This window comes from Rissa tridactyla, chromosome 7 (assembly GCF_028500815.1).
Source record: "Rissa tridactyla isolate bRisTri1 chromosome 7, bRisTri1.patW.cur.20221130, whole genome shotgun sequence".
NCBI lineage: Eukaryota > Metazoa > Chordata > Aves > Charadriiformes > Laridae > Rissa > Rissa tridactyla.
Genome location: NC_071472.1, coordinates 8,689,537 through 8,702,043, shown reverse-complemented (window position 1 = coordinate 8,702,043; position 12,507 = coordinate 8,689,537). Strand labels below are relative to the sequence as shown.

Below are 12,507 nucleotides of genomic sequence, written 5' to 3'. Positions count from 1 at the left end.
TGTTCACACAATTTTGGCAAATAGAAACATGTGTAGCTTAAAGACCTCCATACATACCATGTTGAGGGAGAGTGGCGAGGCTGTGGTGCAGAGTGGCTATTTCAGTAGCGCAGTCCATGCCCAGTGAGGCCTTGTGCGAGTGCTCTCAGTGGCCTCCTGGCGGTGATGGCAGACAGATGTGACCTTTCCTGGCAGCACCAGCTCCAGAGGCAGAGGTCCAGGGCAGCTCTGAGCAAGCACGCACAAGGAAAGTGAGCTCAGGGGCACCCAAGCTCCACCTGGGCCACTTCAGGGCTGCCATGACTGGACGGCACTCCGACCTGAGTGGGTACCTCTGCATGGCTTTACACCACCATGAGACTTCTGGCTTGGTCCTTGCCCATTTGAGCACAGTGCTCAGTATGTGCTCCTTTTCTGTGGGTGAGGTAGTTCACTCTGCTTTCAAAACAGAGGTGAGGCCTACATGGACATACAAGTCTGCTGGGTAGTTTACTTTCCCTTTGTAACACTGCCCTTTTTAAAACTGCTGCTGGATATTCTACATACACCCTGTGCTAACATGATCTGAGTTTTGAAGATCTAATACAAAAAGATAAATACAGAAAATGTTATTTTCAGTTTCTGTGGCAGGGAGGATGAAAGGATAGCTGATCCTGACTGAATTAGAACCTCTGGTTCTAGGCTGGCATCACCTAATGTTTACATTAATAAACCATCTCCCCAAACATATGCAATGATTTTATATACTGATTCCTTACATAAAAGAAAAGCATTGATCTTGAAACACAAAAGCCAGATGAATGAGTCTGCAGACTTATTCCCTATCTTCAAATTGTAATATGGTAGTATCTTCCTTAACATCTTAGTTTCATCAGAGCTAGGAAAGGAAATACAACTGATTCCTTCCTCACCTCATAAGCTTCTGCTGTCTTAAACCTGTCAAGGAAAATAGCAAAGAGGAGGTGAGGTTCCTGTGCTTGATACACAGTAACTGAATTATACAATCAGTACACAGAAATCCATAACCAACTAATTCCTGGATTCAATCCAGCCCATCTAGATAGTTTCTCTCATTGACAAGGGACCCCTTGTATCTTCTATTACTTTCTAGTATAATAGCTTGTAAGAGTTGCTTCAAATTCTATATTTGCAATAACACACACATTGTACAAAATAAGCTGAGACCTAGGTCATCTAGAGCATTTGCTGTTCTCTTTCTGTTTGTGACATGAGACAGGTATTGCTGTCCCCAATTTACAGACAGTGAAACTGAGATCCTGAGACCAAGCAACTAGCCAAATAGCACCCAGTGCTGCCCCAGCCGCTGGAACTCTTGTTATTATGAAAGTATAAGAAAGGTAATTATTTAGTGCTCACCTGAGGGTGCACTGAGACACAGTTTTATTCTCTAAAACACAAATGGTAGCTACAATAGCTGCTTTTTACTAGTTCCCCGCAGAGGAAAGCTTGGAGTGATATTCATCTTGCTAACTTTGGGTTGAAAGTTTAGTACTCGGTATAAGCTAGCTGTGCAGGCTCCCGTTCCCTGGTCAATGCAAGGAAGCAAGTAGTTCCATAGGTCAATACCTACTCCCCACTTTAAACTCTTAGGATGCAGCTCTTTCCAACTGCTAATTGGACCCAAATCATTATCTTAGGCTTTTTCACATGTGATAAGCAGAATCTCTCCCTAAGCATATCTGATAATGTGAAAAAAATTAGTTCTCTGTGAAAGCAGAGTGCACACGGTCTCCCTGGAACTACTTCAGACATTTAAATATGGAGAGTCTCTTTCAAGAGGAGCTCCATTTAAGAGCCTAAGAGCTTCTCTCTTTCAGAGAGAATAAGGCACCTTCAGAACGTGACTCAGAGAACCCAAACCAGGCACATAAACCTTGCTGGCGCGTTCTCCAAGAGCTGCCTAAACAGGCGAACAGTGCAAAGTGCCCAGCATGCTGCCAATTCATACCCTAACTCAAGACTTACTGATCTCTGCAGGAGACTAGACGCAAGCAGAAGGAGCTCGTGCCTGCCTTTGTTTTCCCCTTACTTTTGTTTAGTGTAGCCTGCAGAAGTGTCTAGGCTGCTTTAACTATTGCTGTAATTCAGGAATGCTGGAACATCCTCTATAGTATCAGCTTAACGCTCTGGGATCCTTGAGGATGGCAATTTTTGTGCAATTACCAAACTTTCTTCTTATTCTTGCTTCTAGTCCTTTTGTGGATATTCCCCTCTGTTAATATGACACATTAGAAGGCTCATGAGCACAATGAGTCAATCATACAGCATTAACTCCCAATCAGCTTACTCAGCTGTAAAAAACCTTGAGTTTATCTGGGAATGCCGCCACGTCAGTCCCATTTGTAAGTGCAGCCAAAACAGCAGCAACTTGTCTAATTTTCCCTTTTTCTCTACTTGCCAGCAAGCTCTAATATCTGCTTGAATTGCAAGACATGGTGATTTGAGCATTTGGTGTCCTTCATGTATCATCCGTACAACACATACAAACTCTGCCATGTTGAGTAAGACCATAACTTCACATTGCACATACAAGCCTCTTTTGTTACATGAGCCCCCTCATTAACATTGTAACTGTGCCAGAAATGTCAGATTTCTCATGTAAGTCATCACAACTGAGGGAAAACAAGAGGATTTAGAAACTTGTGATGGGCACCAAACCCTTCCATAAAGAATCTTTTCTTTAAAGTATTAACTCATGGCTTGAAATACAAGCAAGCCTTGATGATAACTCAAACTGAGTAAATCAGGGACAAAAGAAACCAAGAAGGGCTGTGTTACAGAAAAAAAGTATGTGATGGTTGGTTAAGGACAGAGAAGAAAACAATTTTTCATGATGTATTGGGATAATAAGGGTGATTAAGTAATAAAATCTTTGCCAAATCAGTTACTTCTCCAAGAGAACAAAGAAGACAAGAAAAAGTTTTGTGTCAGTTCTCATTTGGTCATAAAATAAGTTAACAAACAATGGGCGTGGGTGATAGAAATTTATCTTGTTTTTTGAACTGTTATAAGAAAAAATAAATCACTGAGCCTTTAAAGTCTAAACAGTTAATTAATTGCAATGTGAAACAATTTTTTCATTGCAAAAATATGGTAGCAATCATGATGTCAGCAAACTGCTCAAGGCACTACCAGTTACTGCCACAAAGAAGAGGAACAGCTGTCTAATGCAGGACTCTGAAGTTTCACTGAATAGGTGGCTCCCATGGGGTGACTGTAGTGGACTTTGGAGCAGGTGCTGCATATGCTTTATTAAATCAGAAAAATTTCTGTTTAATTAAAAATAATTCAACTGATACATATAAAAATTACTGTTTCTAGTTTTTAAAATCCTACATGAGAAAAATACACCACAGTTGTTAATTTAAGTGAAAGTTCTATGTCCATGATTCAATGCATTTTATTCCTTTCTTTGAAATTGTGATTTGTTTTCCTTGTCCAAAATTCTGCAGTGTACAGAAGGATGACATTATTTAAGAATATGTTTCCCAGGTCAAAATAAATGTAACATCAAATTGGTCTTAGCGCCAAGATAATTTAACCAGGATTCTGTCCAAGACTTGGCAGATAAGAAACTGGAACAATAAATATTTCTCCTTTCAATGTGTAAAAGCTTTTTTTTATTCCTCAAACTGTCCATTCGGTGTCCCTTTATCATCGTAATTGCCTATTGGTTGTTTCCCTTCTGAAACTCCTGTGCAACACTTTTTTGCTGATAAAATTGTTGTGTATATACTTTGGGGGTAACACCGGTGGATATGCTGGGTGAGAAGGAGACAATTCAAATGACAGTAAGTCTGGGTTAACGGAGCGTCCTGCCAGAACGGCTCATTAGAGCACCCAGTCTGAAGCCACTATCGTACTGGTGCTGTGCAGTCCCATTTAATTGGGCTGAGGGACTGATACAGCACACTGCTCTTTCGACAAGCGGTGTGAACTCATCACGACACTTTGTTGTTATTTTTTTTTCAAGGCTTCACACACACCATTTAGGAATGAAATTCAAAGCACGTGGCGTTTCAAAATGCCAAATATTCTGCATAAAAGCTGCATTTCCCCCCCCCCCCAATTTGTCTGGTTCTTTTAGAGTCGTTGGCCATAAGTGCCTCAGTTTGTGGTGTCCCCCTTTTTTGTGGGTAATGTTGCAAATCACACAGTTCCAATTTAAACAGACTGTGGATCTTCTTGGGTTGGACAAATTACAGCTTAGAAAAATTTGCCGTGCTGGTTCAAACAAGGAGTTCAGGGCAACCTGCTTTTCATGGTTAGTGCTTCTCATTTGTCATTCTAAAAAGTTTAATACTAATAGGCAAATCTCTAGTGCTTTATTGAGGTTTCACTGTTTACTGAGAGGCAGTGCTGTTTGGAGAGCTATTTCAGATCCTCAAAAAGTAATCTCAAAAGCGCCGCAACATAATGCACAAAAAATGCTAGTGCTGAGTTATACCTGTTGCCTTCTAGTTTAATGATGGATTTTTACAAGGCTCCTAAGGCTATTTCAATGAGTTTTGTTCACGTTTTGATGTTGATTGGGCACATTGCAGAGATGTCATATACAAGAAATGCACGAGAAGAACGAATTAAAAGTAGATGCAACTCTGAGCCATTTTTCTATAGTGGAACCAAACCTAATTGCTCTGTTGATAGCAAACGACCTTGTCCTTCAGAAGGCAGAACTGATTTTTATATATTTTTATATATATATACATACATGTATTTATATATAATTCATCTCATCTGCATAATTAAGCTATGAATTTCTAGATGCTCAAGATTAAGAATTAAGTGGGTGCTCAAATTATTTTCTTTCATCTATCTTTTTTAATACTCTTCTGCTACCTTTTTTGTTTTCCTTTTCTTCTTCCTAACTATGAAGACGGATTCTTTAAAATTGTTCTTTCTAATATGACTCAAATATATTCAAATTAGATCATATTCTGGGTACTAGTGGAATTTGGTTGATTGGGAAATGAGGCAGATACATTTCAGGATTTTTCTTTTGAAGTTTGTGAGTCAATTTAATATTCAGTTAAGCAGGGCTTTCATGCCAGCGGAGATGGAATAAACAGGGGCATTGCCAGTTTGTTCCACACACTCCTTCTGCATGTTTGGCCCAGATTCCTGAAAGCTGTAGGACTCTAACTTTGGTTAATCACCTATGCAGTTACAATACACAGTGATTTTCTGAAGCTGAAAACGGGGGGCAGGGAAGAGATAAAAATTCTTTTTCACTTATGTACTACACCAGTATGCTGCAAAACCGCAGCTCATTCATTATTTTCTGCTACCACCTTTGTTTATACGGTAACATACCCAAAAAGTGCTGAGTGCTACACACAGAAATAAAAGAGCTTGTATTTAAAAAGAAGAAGAGCTGGGGAAAGAGAATGAACATGGAGGCAAAATGATTATAGTGGATCATGGCTGGGTGACTCTATTTTCAAACAAATAGGCTTGTTAGAGCAGAGGACAGAAAAAATGAGAAAGAAGCGTGACAATGAGAGGAGAAGGCATGAGAAAGGAGTACAAGAGCAGGTTGAGAAGCTGCCTTTCAGGGTTGTTGAGAGTGCATGATGTCAGGTTCAATGTTTTTAGAGGCAGAAATAAATAGCAAGCGGATTCACATGAAGTAAGTGCAGAAAACAAAATTGTTTCAGTTTAGCATCAAGATCTGGATTGGTCAGGAACAGATCAGGACTGATCTTCATCAAAATAATGTTTAAAACCCTCAAATCAGGAATTTCAGAGCTAACACCAAGAGTTATTTCAAAAGAGATCAGAAGGATAGCTGACTTCCATAGCATAGTTCCATTTGAATTTTCAGGAATACTACTTTAGATGTTTAAATCATTTACTACATGTTGTGCTATACACATTAACTATATGTGAAGGAGCAGCCTTAAAAGATGAATTCTGTGTTTTCTTGCTAGCCTTAGATTTCAACTCCTCTCTAATGGCAGAGTGCTAGCACTAGCCTGTCTCTACTCGTCAATTTTGGAAGTCTAATTCTATGACAGGTGAGCATCAGAATGTAACATTCTGTTCTAAAAATATTTAGAACTTTACTCTTGTGCAGGTTGTGCTGGTTTTTTTTCAAGTCTGCCTGGTTTTTGTAATCAATCGACACACTGAGGAAAAAGACACGAGGCAAACAAAAACAATAATGAAGAAAATGAGAAGCAACATAAAAATCACAGTAACTCACACTTGGGCTCTCCTTGCCCTTGATGTCTTTACTGGAAGCTCCACTCAGCTGCTCAATTAAACTGTAATGTGTTAATTGTTCAGGTCCATCCTCTCCAAAATGGCCATAGAGACTGTGCTGGTATAAATCCAAGATTGACATCGGGTTCCCCAGAAACGACTTTCTCTGATTTTGTTTTTCCTGCTCAGCTGTAAGAGATGTTCAAAATAATATCGTTATGGCATATTTAATTGATGAAATGCAGTCTACATATATTGTAATGTAATTTTACAATTTTTAAATGTATTTCAAATGTTTTAAGCTATCTGGAATTCAATGTAATAAAAGCATTAAATACTAGGTTCTAACTCTCCAATCAAAGCATATACAGGGGACTGTTCATATTTAATATTGAAGGTGAAGGAGATGGTATGAGACAGCCAGAATTAATTTCCTTTCTTTTTAAATTACAGACGAGGTGGTTAATTTGGGGGGATCACTCTACTTATGTATTTGCTGTAAGATTTTCTTCTTCTATCTTAATAGCCTTACATGGCAGATGTGCTAAGTTCCTTTAGCATGTCTTTCAGTTTGACTATATTTGATAATTCTTTCCTTTTCACTACATTTTTAGCTAATGAATTCAACAGTATAAAAAAATACACTAGTACCGTAAGAAACAGGTCCTACCCATTTGTTATAGATCCTACTGTAATACAAGAACATTAGGAATAAAATCTCAGTTTCAAAGTCCAAGGCTGAAAACTCATTCAGAAGTTCAGAACAAAAGCAAAGAGATTTTCTGCAGCTTCATGCAAATACACAGGAGTCGGAGGCCTACATGATCATTAGCTTCTTTCCTCATACTTTTTGTTACACAAACTTCAACTCTGCCTTATAACCTATAGCATTAGAAGAGCCTCTGCCTCCAGCGCCTCCAACAGAATCACATCAGGATAAAACCTTAATGGAACTGGAATCAAAACATTTTCATGGTTGAAATGGAAGAACCTGGAATGTTTGGCTTATTCCCTGCTATTCTACTGACTTTCTCCGTAACATTGGGCAATGTGCTGGGAGTCTCATCTGAACCCCATTAAATCAATGCAGGTCTTACCATTGACTTTTAATAGCCTTTGCATTGGGCATTCAGTGTCTCAGCTTCCCTCCAATCACTCCAACATTATAACTGTGCAACCAGTGAAAGTTCATTAATATTTTGGGGACTCATCTAATAAATATAATTATCTATATATTCTCTATAAGGCCCCTGCCACAGCCTCATGTGGATATTTTGAGGTTATATCACTTATGTGCATAAAGAAGCTAAGATCTTTGAACACAGCATGGAATAAAGTATTGTTATTAATACGATGTGAGAATTGCATTTATAGAGCACAGAACAAAAATCCTGACCATTAAGAATGACCACAGCAGAAGTACTTTATAATGCTTTATAATTTTCTTTTCTACTTGTCTCAATCACAATTATGAATTTTAGTTCTGTTACTCACCCAAAAATTAGGCATATGCACAAAATTAATGATTTGCTATGGAAAATGGTGACTTCAAGTCATGCTTAGTTGTTAAACTTGGAATCTGCTGCCATTTAATGCAACTGCTTACACATGATAAAATTCTTTTTTTTGCAAATTGTGATCAATACAGAAAAAAATGCTTATCTACCTCTTTAACAAAACACATTTTTCTTGTACTAGAACTTGATTTGTACAAAGCAAAATCTGTAAAAAGAAGTGTACATGGGCTGAGTTAAATGACTTGCAACATTTCTTACAGATTAAAAATACAAAGTTACAGGAGTAATGTAAATAAACCCTCCTAGCTTCCTACTCTGCTCTCTCTCTGGTGGAATCACAAAAAATGGATTTGCTCGGGAAATGCCAAATGTTTAAGCCCAACTCCCAGCAGACACCAAAGAGCACAGTACGTTTGTCGACAGTATCTAGCTGTCCACGGCATTTTTAATACCGTAACCACTGTGGTATCTACTGTAGGTGCTAATCTCTGCTAGGTCAAGCTCACTGCTGTGCAGAGGGTCAGCACAAATCCCATGAATCACTGAAGTACTGCTTAAGCTCTCAGGGCTTCTGTGGTGCAGAGACCTTGCAGTGGCCTTTGCACTTGCCAGAATTTATCTCCTGCAGGGAAGCCATCGGCTGCGTAGGCAAGGATATGAGCCACGCTCTCCTCCCCCTCCCAGAGGGCACACAGCTGCGCTGGAAGGTGGCTTGCAGCATGGGAAGCTGGTGGTCAAGACAAGACAGCAATTTCTTGGGTTATTAAACACACAGAAAACTATTATCTCAAGAACTACACTTAATGTGTTTTTATCTACTGGATTTCAGTAAATTCCAAATTGCCATCAATTCTTGCAAAAAGGTTTGATACTTGAAAATGGCAATATGGGGGGGGGCTATATGGCAAAGAGGGGACAATGAGAGTCTTCACTATGGCACCATAACCAACATCACTTTGATACAGAGGTTGGAAAACTATGGCATCGATCATTGGGTTATTTCAACTGGCTACTATAATTAAAAAGAAAAAAAGGGAAGCTATCTTTATAGTTGCCTTTTAAATTTTGTAATAATGTAACAGAAGACTTCTTTTTACTTACACTGCAGGGATTTATGCATGAAAACCTACAAGTTAAGCCCCTACTAGCAAAAACTGTGAAAGAGAGGAAAAAAAGATACACAGAAGAAAAGCAAGAAGTAATAAAAAGCTAATGGAAAATTAGACTGAAGGAATATCTGGGGTTAGAAAGTTAAATCTAGACAGAAAGTTCAATGAAGGACACTATCTGCTGCTGAGTCAGGGTGGAGATGAGGGATATACATTTTTACGTACAGATTTTCAATTACCTTGTTTGTTTTTCTTTGTTAACTCTACAAAAGTCTCCTCTGCAGTTTTAAAATAATTTGTTTCATCCTCTGGCTCCGGCTCTGTGTCACTGCTGCTCGCAGAGTAAGTACACACTCTCAGAGCTATGTCCTGTACAAGTAAGGGTATTGCAATCATTCAGATGATGCATATATATCAAAATAACACCAAAGATGATATTGGGAGTGGAACACTCTATATTCATCATGCAGTATAAATGGATAATTCAACTAGAAAAAAGTCTGCAGTACCAGTTTAACTAACCACTTCTTCAAGTAAGTAATCATCAGTCCCATGTGGGAGAAATAACGCATTCTTGTCCTGGGTTAAGTCTGGCAGGCACAGTGCAGATTTTACCATATTTTTCACTGTAGCATTGTTTTCAAATCTACCAACATTTTTAGATAATTTCAACCACCTAGTTCAATTTTAAAACTTCTCAAGTATGTTTAATACAGCATATTCGTAACATATAAAATTATCACACCACAAATGGGTTGCTGCAAGCAATTCTAGAGGCAATTAGGATGGTCAGTAGACACCACTCGTTCTCTATAGCAGTAAATACTAAATTCTTCCTAAATTCATGTCCCTTCTCCTGGCATTTACATTGCAGTACTGGAGAGCCCTTAATTCCCAGCTGATTCCTATCCCATTTCTCCTCAGGAAGCAACACTAAGGGTTTTCTTCTGGGAGTAAAGAGAAATGCTGACAGCTCTGGACAGCTTCTAATCATGGAAGGCCTGAAGGCTTAAACCTTTCAGGAGCAGCAGCTCAGTACAATAAACCCCACAAAACAGATATGGGGAAGCCAGGCCTGATACTGCGCAGTTAATGGCATCTAGGGGTACAATACCACCTACTATCCTAAACACAATTGCCTGTTAGTGGCTCAAAAGTTTTTAATTCCGTTTTTCAAAGAGTGATATTAATTTCCCAGTCTTCCCATCCATGTTGCAGTTTTTACCTGATGCAGAAGGACATCCATTTGATAGGAAGTACATACTTGTGGAGAGGGGACCAGACCTGAGCATACCTGCATGTAGCCAGCTATGCCCAACACTACCCGTAAAATTGGGAGATTGCAAGTCAGCTGGATTCCCAAAGCCATTTAGACACACTCACTCCAGCTACACCCACAGTAACCTTCTGACTCTTAGGCAGACTAATTAGCCATAGCACATGTATCATGTTAAGATGGTTTTGGGACTGGAGGTGTTCCATCATGACTGGTTCAAGGTGACGACCACACTGATGTGGTTATTACTTGGAAGCCAACACTACTGCACTACAGAGGATTCACCACTGGTTTGTCGATGATACACAAGACAAGTAATTGTATCTCTCTATTTCTGTTCTAAATATCCAGAGCATGGGCCATATAAAACATGCGAGATACCCCAGTCACTAAATACATGGATAAAGCAGACGTGCAAAAAAGTTACTCAACAAAATGTTTTTAGCCTCTTGTAACATAAGGCTTATTAGCTAGTAGTGACTGACAATTTCCTTGCCTAATGCCCACTTTATGATAAAGTTTTTTTCTCTCTTTGCTAACCTGCTGACCCGGTGCTTCTCTCAGGGCTTGAGAGCCAGGCATTGCTGAATATGAATAACGTGACAACCATCAGCACTAGCTTTTATTACACAAGTATATGCATTTGCCTGTTTGTTCTTTCTGCAGTTTTCGTGAAAAGACTGATGGACAGACAGATCACTGCAGGGATTAACCAAAACCACACAGAAAGATATAAGAAGAGTATTTTCCCTTTCACAATACTTTCATAGCACATCTGTTCAAACGCTCATGCTACGCAGCCAGACAGACAAGGAAACCTAGGCCTGGGGAATAAAAAAGAGATCCAAATCTCACGGAAACAAACAAACAAGATCAAGTTTCTTGAAGAGAAAAACAGGGTAAAAGGTCTCCATTTTCTTGTCTATAAAATGCCTGTGAGGTTTTTAATTAAAACATGTTTATAAACCATGAGGACAAAGCACCTTTGGGTGCTGTATTATTATTAATAATTATTAATTATTTTTAGTATTATTTTTATTTAATATTTTTATTTATTTAATATAAGTATTATTATTTAATAATAATAAAAGTATTATTATTAATAATAAATAATGAGATTGCAAATGAAGGGCAAGAAAGGAAATGTAGCTGTTAAATTGCTAGTTACTCTCCCCGCTATATTAAAAACATTCACCATTTATGATTCTTTACACCACAATACATATCTCATTTAATAGATGACACTTAATTTGTACCTTTGTTTTAGTAGTTTTCTTGGTGGTCCACTCTGGAAGAACTTGTCTATTTTCCACAGTTTCTTCAGTGTGCTCTAATGAGGCAGAGGTCACAGAACTTGGTTCTTGTTCACTTTGCTTTGCAAGGTTAATTATTCCTGAATTAAGAGAGACATTATTTAAATTGTAGGTCTCATCAGCATCTTCATGACAGTGTTTCAATTATAATTCAGTAAAAACTGGGGGCAAGTCATGATACTTTCATTATGTCAAATAAACTCTTACTACTCAAAGGAACAACTTACTAACTTACTGGAAAAATTCTGACAACTACAGTGGCAGAATTTGATCCAAAGCCTTTTCCAGTCAACAAGAGAAGAGGAAGGCATGGATTTAAATCCCTCTATTAGTTTTAAAATATATACTCTTTCAAATAAGAAACAACATTCAGTAACTACTTCTAGGCGTTGTAGGATCTGCTTTGCTATTTTATGTTCTCAGAGAGAGAACAGTCTGTTAACATAAATATAATTAGAAGTACCTTTCTAGCAGAAATTCTCAATCAGCTAGCCTTTTTATTTGCTATATTTGCACTATGCAAAATCGGAACATCAAAGAAGATAGATGGTGCATATGAAATAGAGTGATAATTGTAATTTGGATGAGAAAGTGAGGGAGAGAAGAATCGAATGAAAATATTCTAGTAAAGAATGAGTTGACCCCACCATCTGATGTATACTACCTTTTTTTAACACCTCTTCATGACAATTTAATTAAGATACAAACCTTACAAGGTTGGTGCAGCGAATATTAGCATTAAGATCAGAACAGTCTTACTGCTACTGACTTCTTATGAAGCAATTCAATGCTTGCAGTTTCTGTTCAATTTGTTATAATGACAGTGTTTAATCATGGACTCTACTCTATAGCACACTGCTGAATTGAGGTCACACATGTGGCTATTCAAGCATGTAGCATATAATCTATAACTAAGATTTCTCTTCTGAATCCTTCTTAGCTCTACCATTAATTAACAGTGCATGTATTTAAAAAATACTAAATATTAAAATATCTTTTATTTAGGTTTGATTTGAAACAAGTTGGGGAGTCTGCAATGAAGCGTGCAATGTGTGTTTGCAATCTAT

At 38.1% G+C, this 12,507-nt stretch overlaps 1 protein-coding gene across 1 annotated transcript in view; it reads right to left on the bottom strand.

Moving 5' to 3' along the window:
• Positions 1–12,507, bottom strand: part of NCKAP5 (NCK associated protein 5) — a 392,253-nt gene that overhangs the window by 20,676 nt on the left and 359,070 nt on the right. The window contains 3 exon segments of the mRNA XM_054208458.1: positions 6,227–6,414; positions 9,091–9,220; positions 11,384–11,520. Of these exon segments, the coding sequence (XP_054064433.1) occupies positions 6,227–6,414; positions 9,091–9,220; positions 11,384–11,520 (455 nt within the window).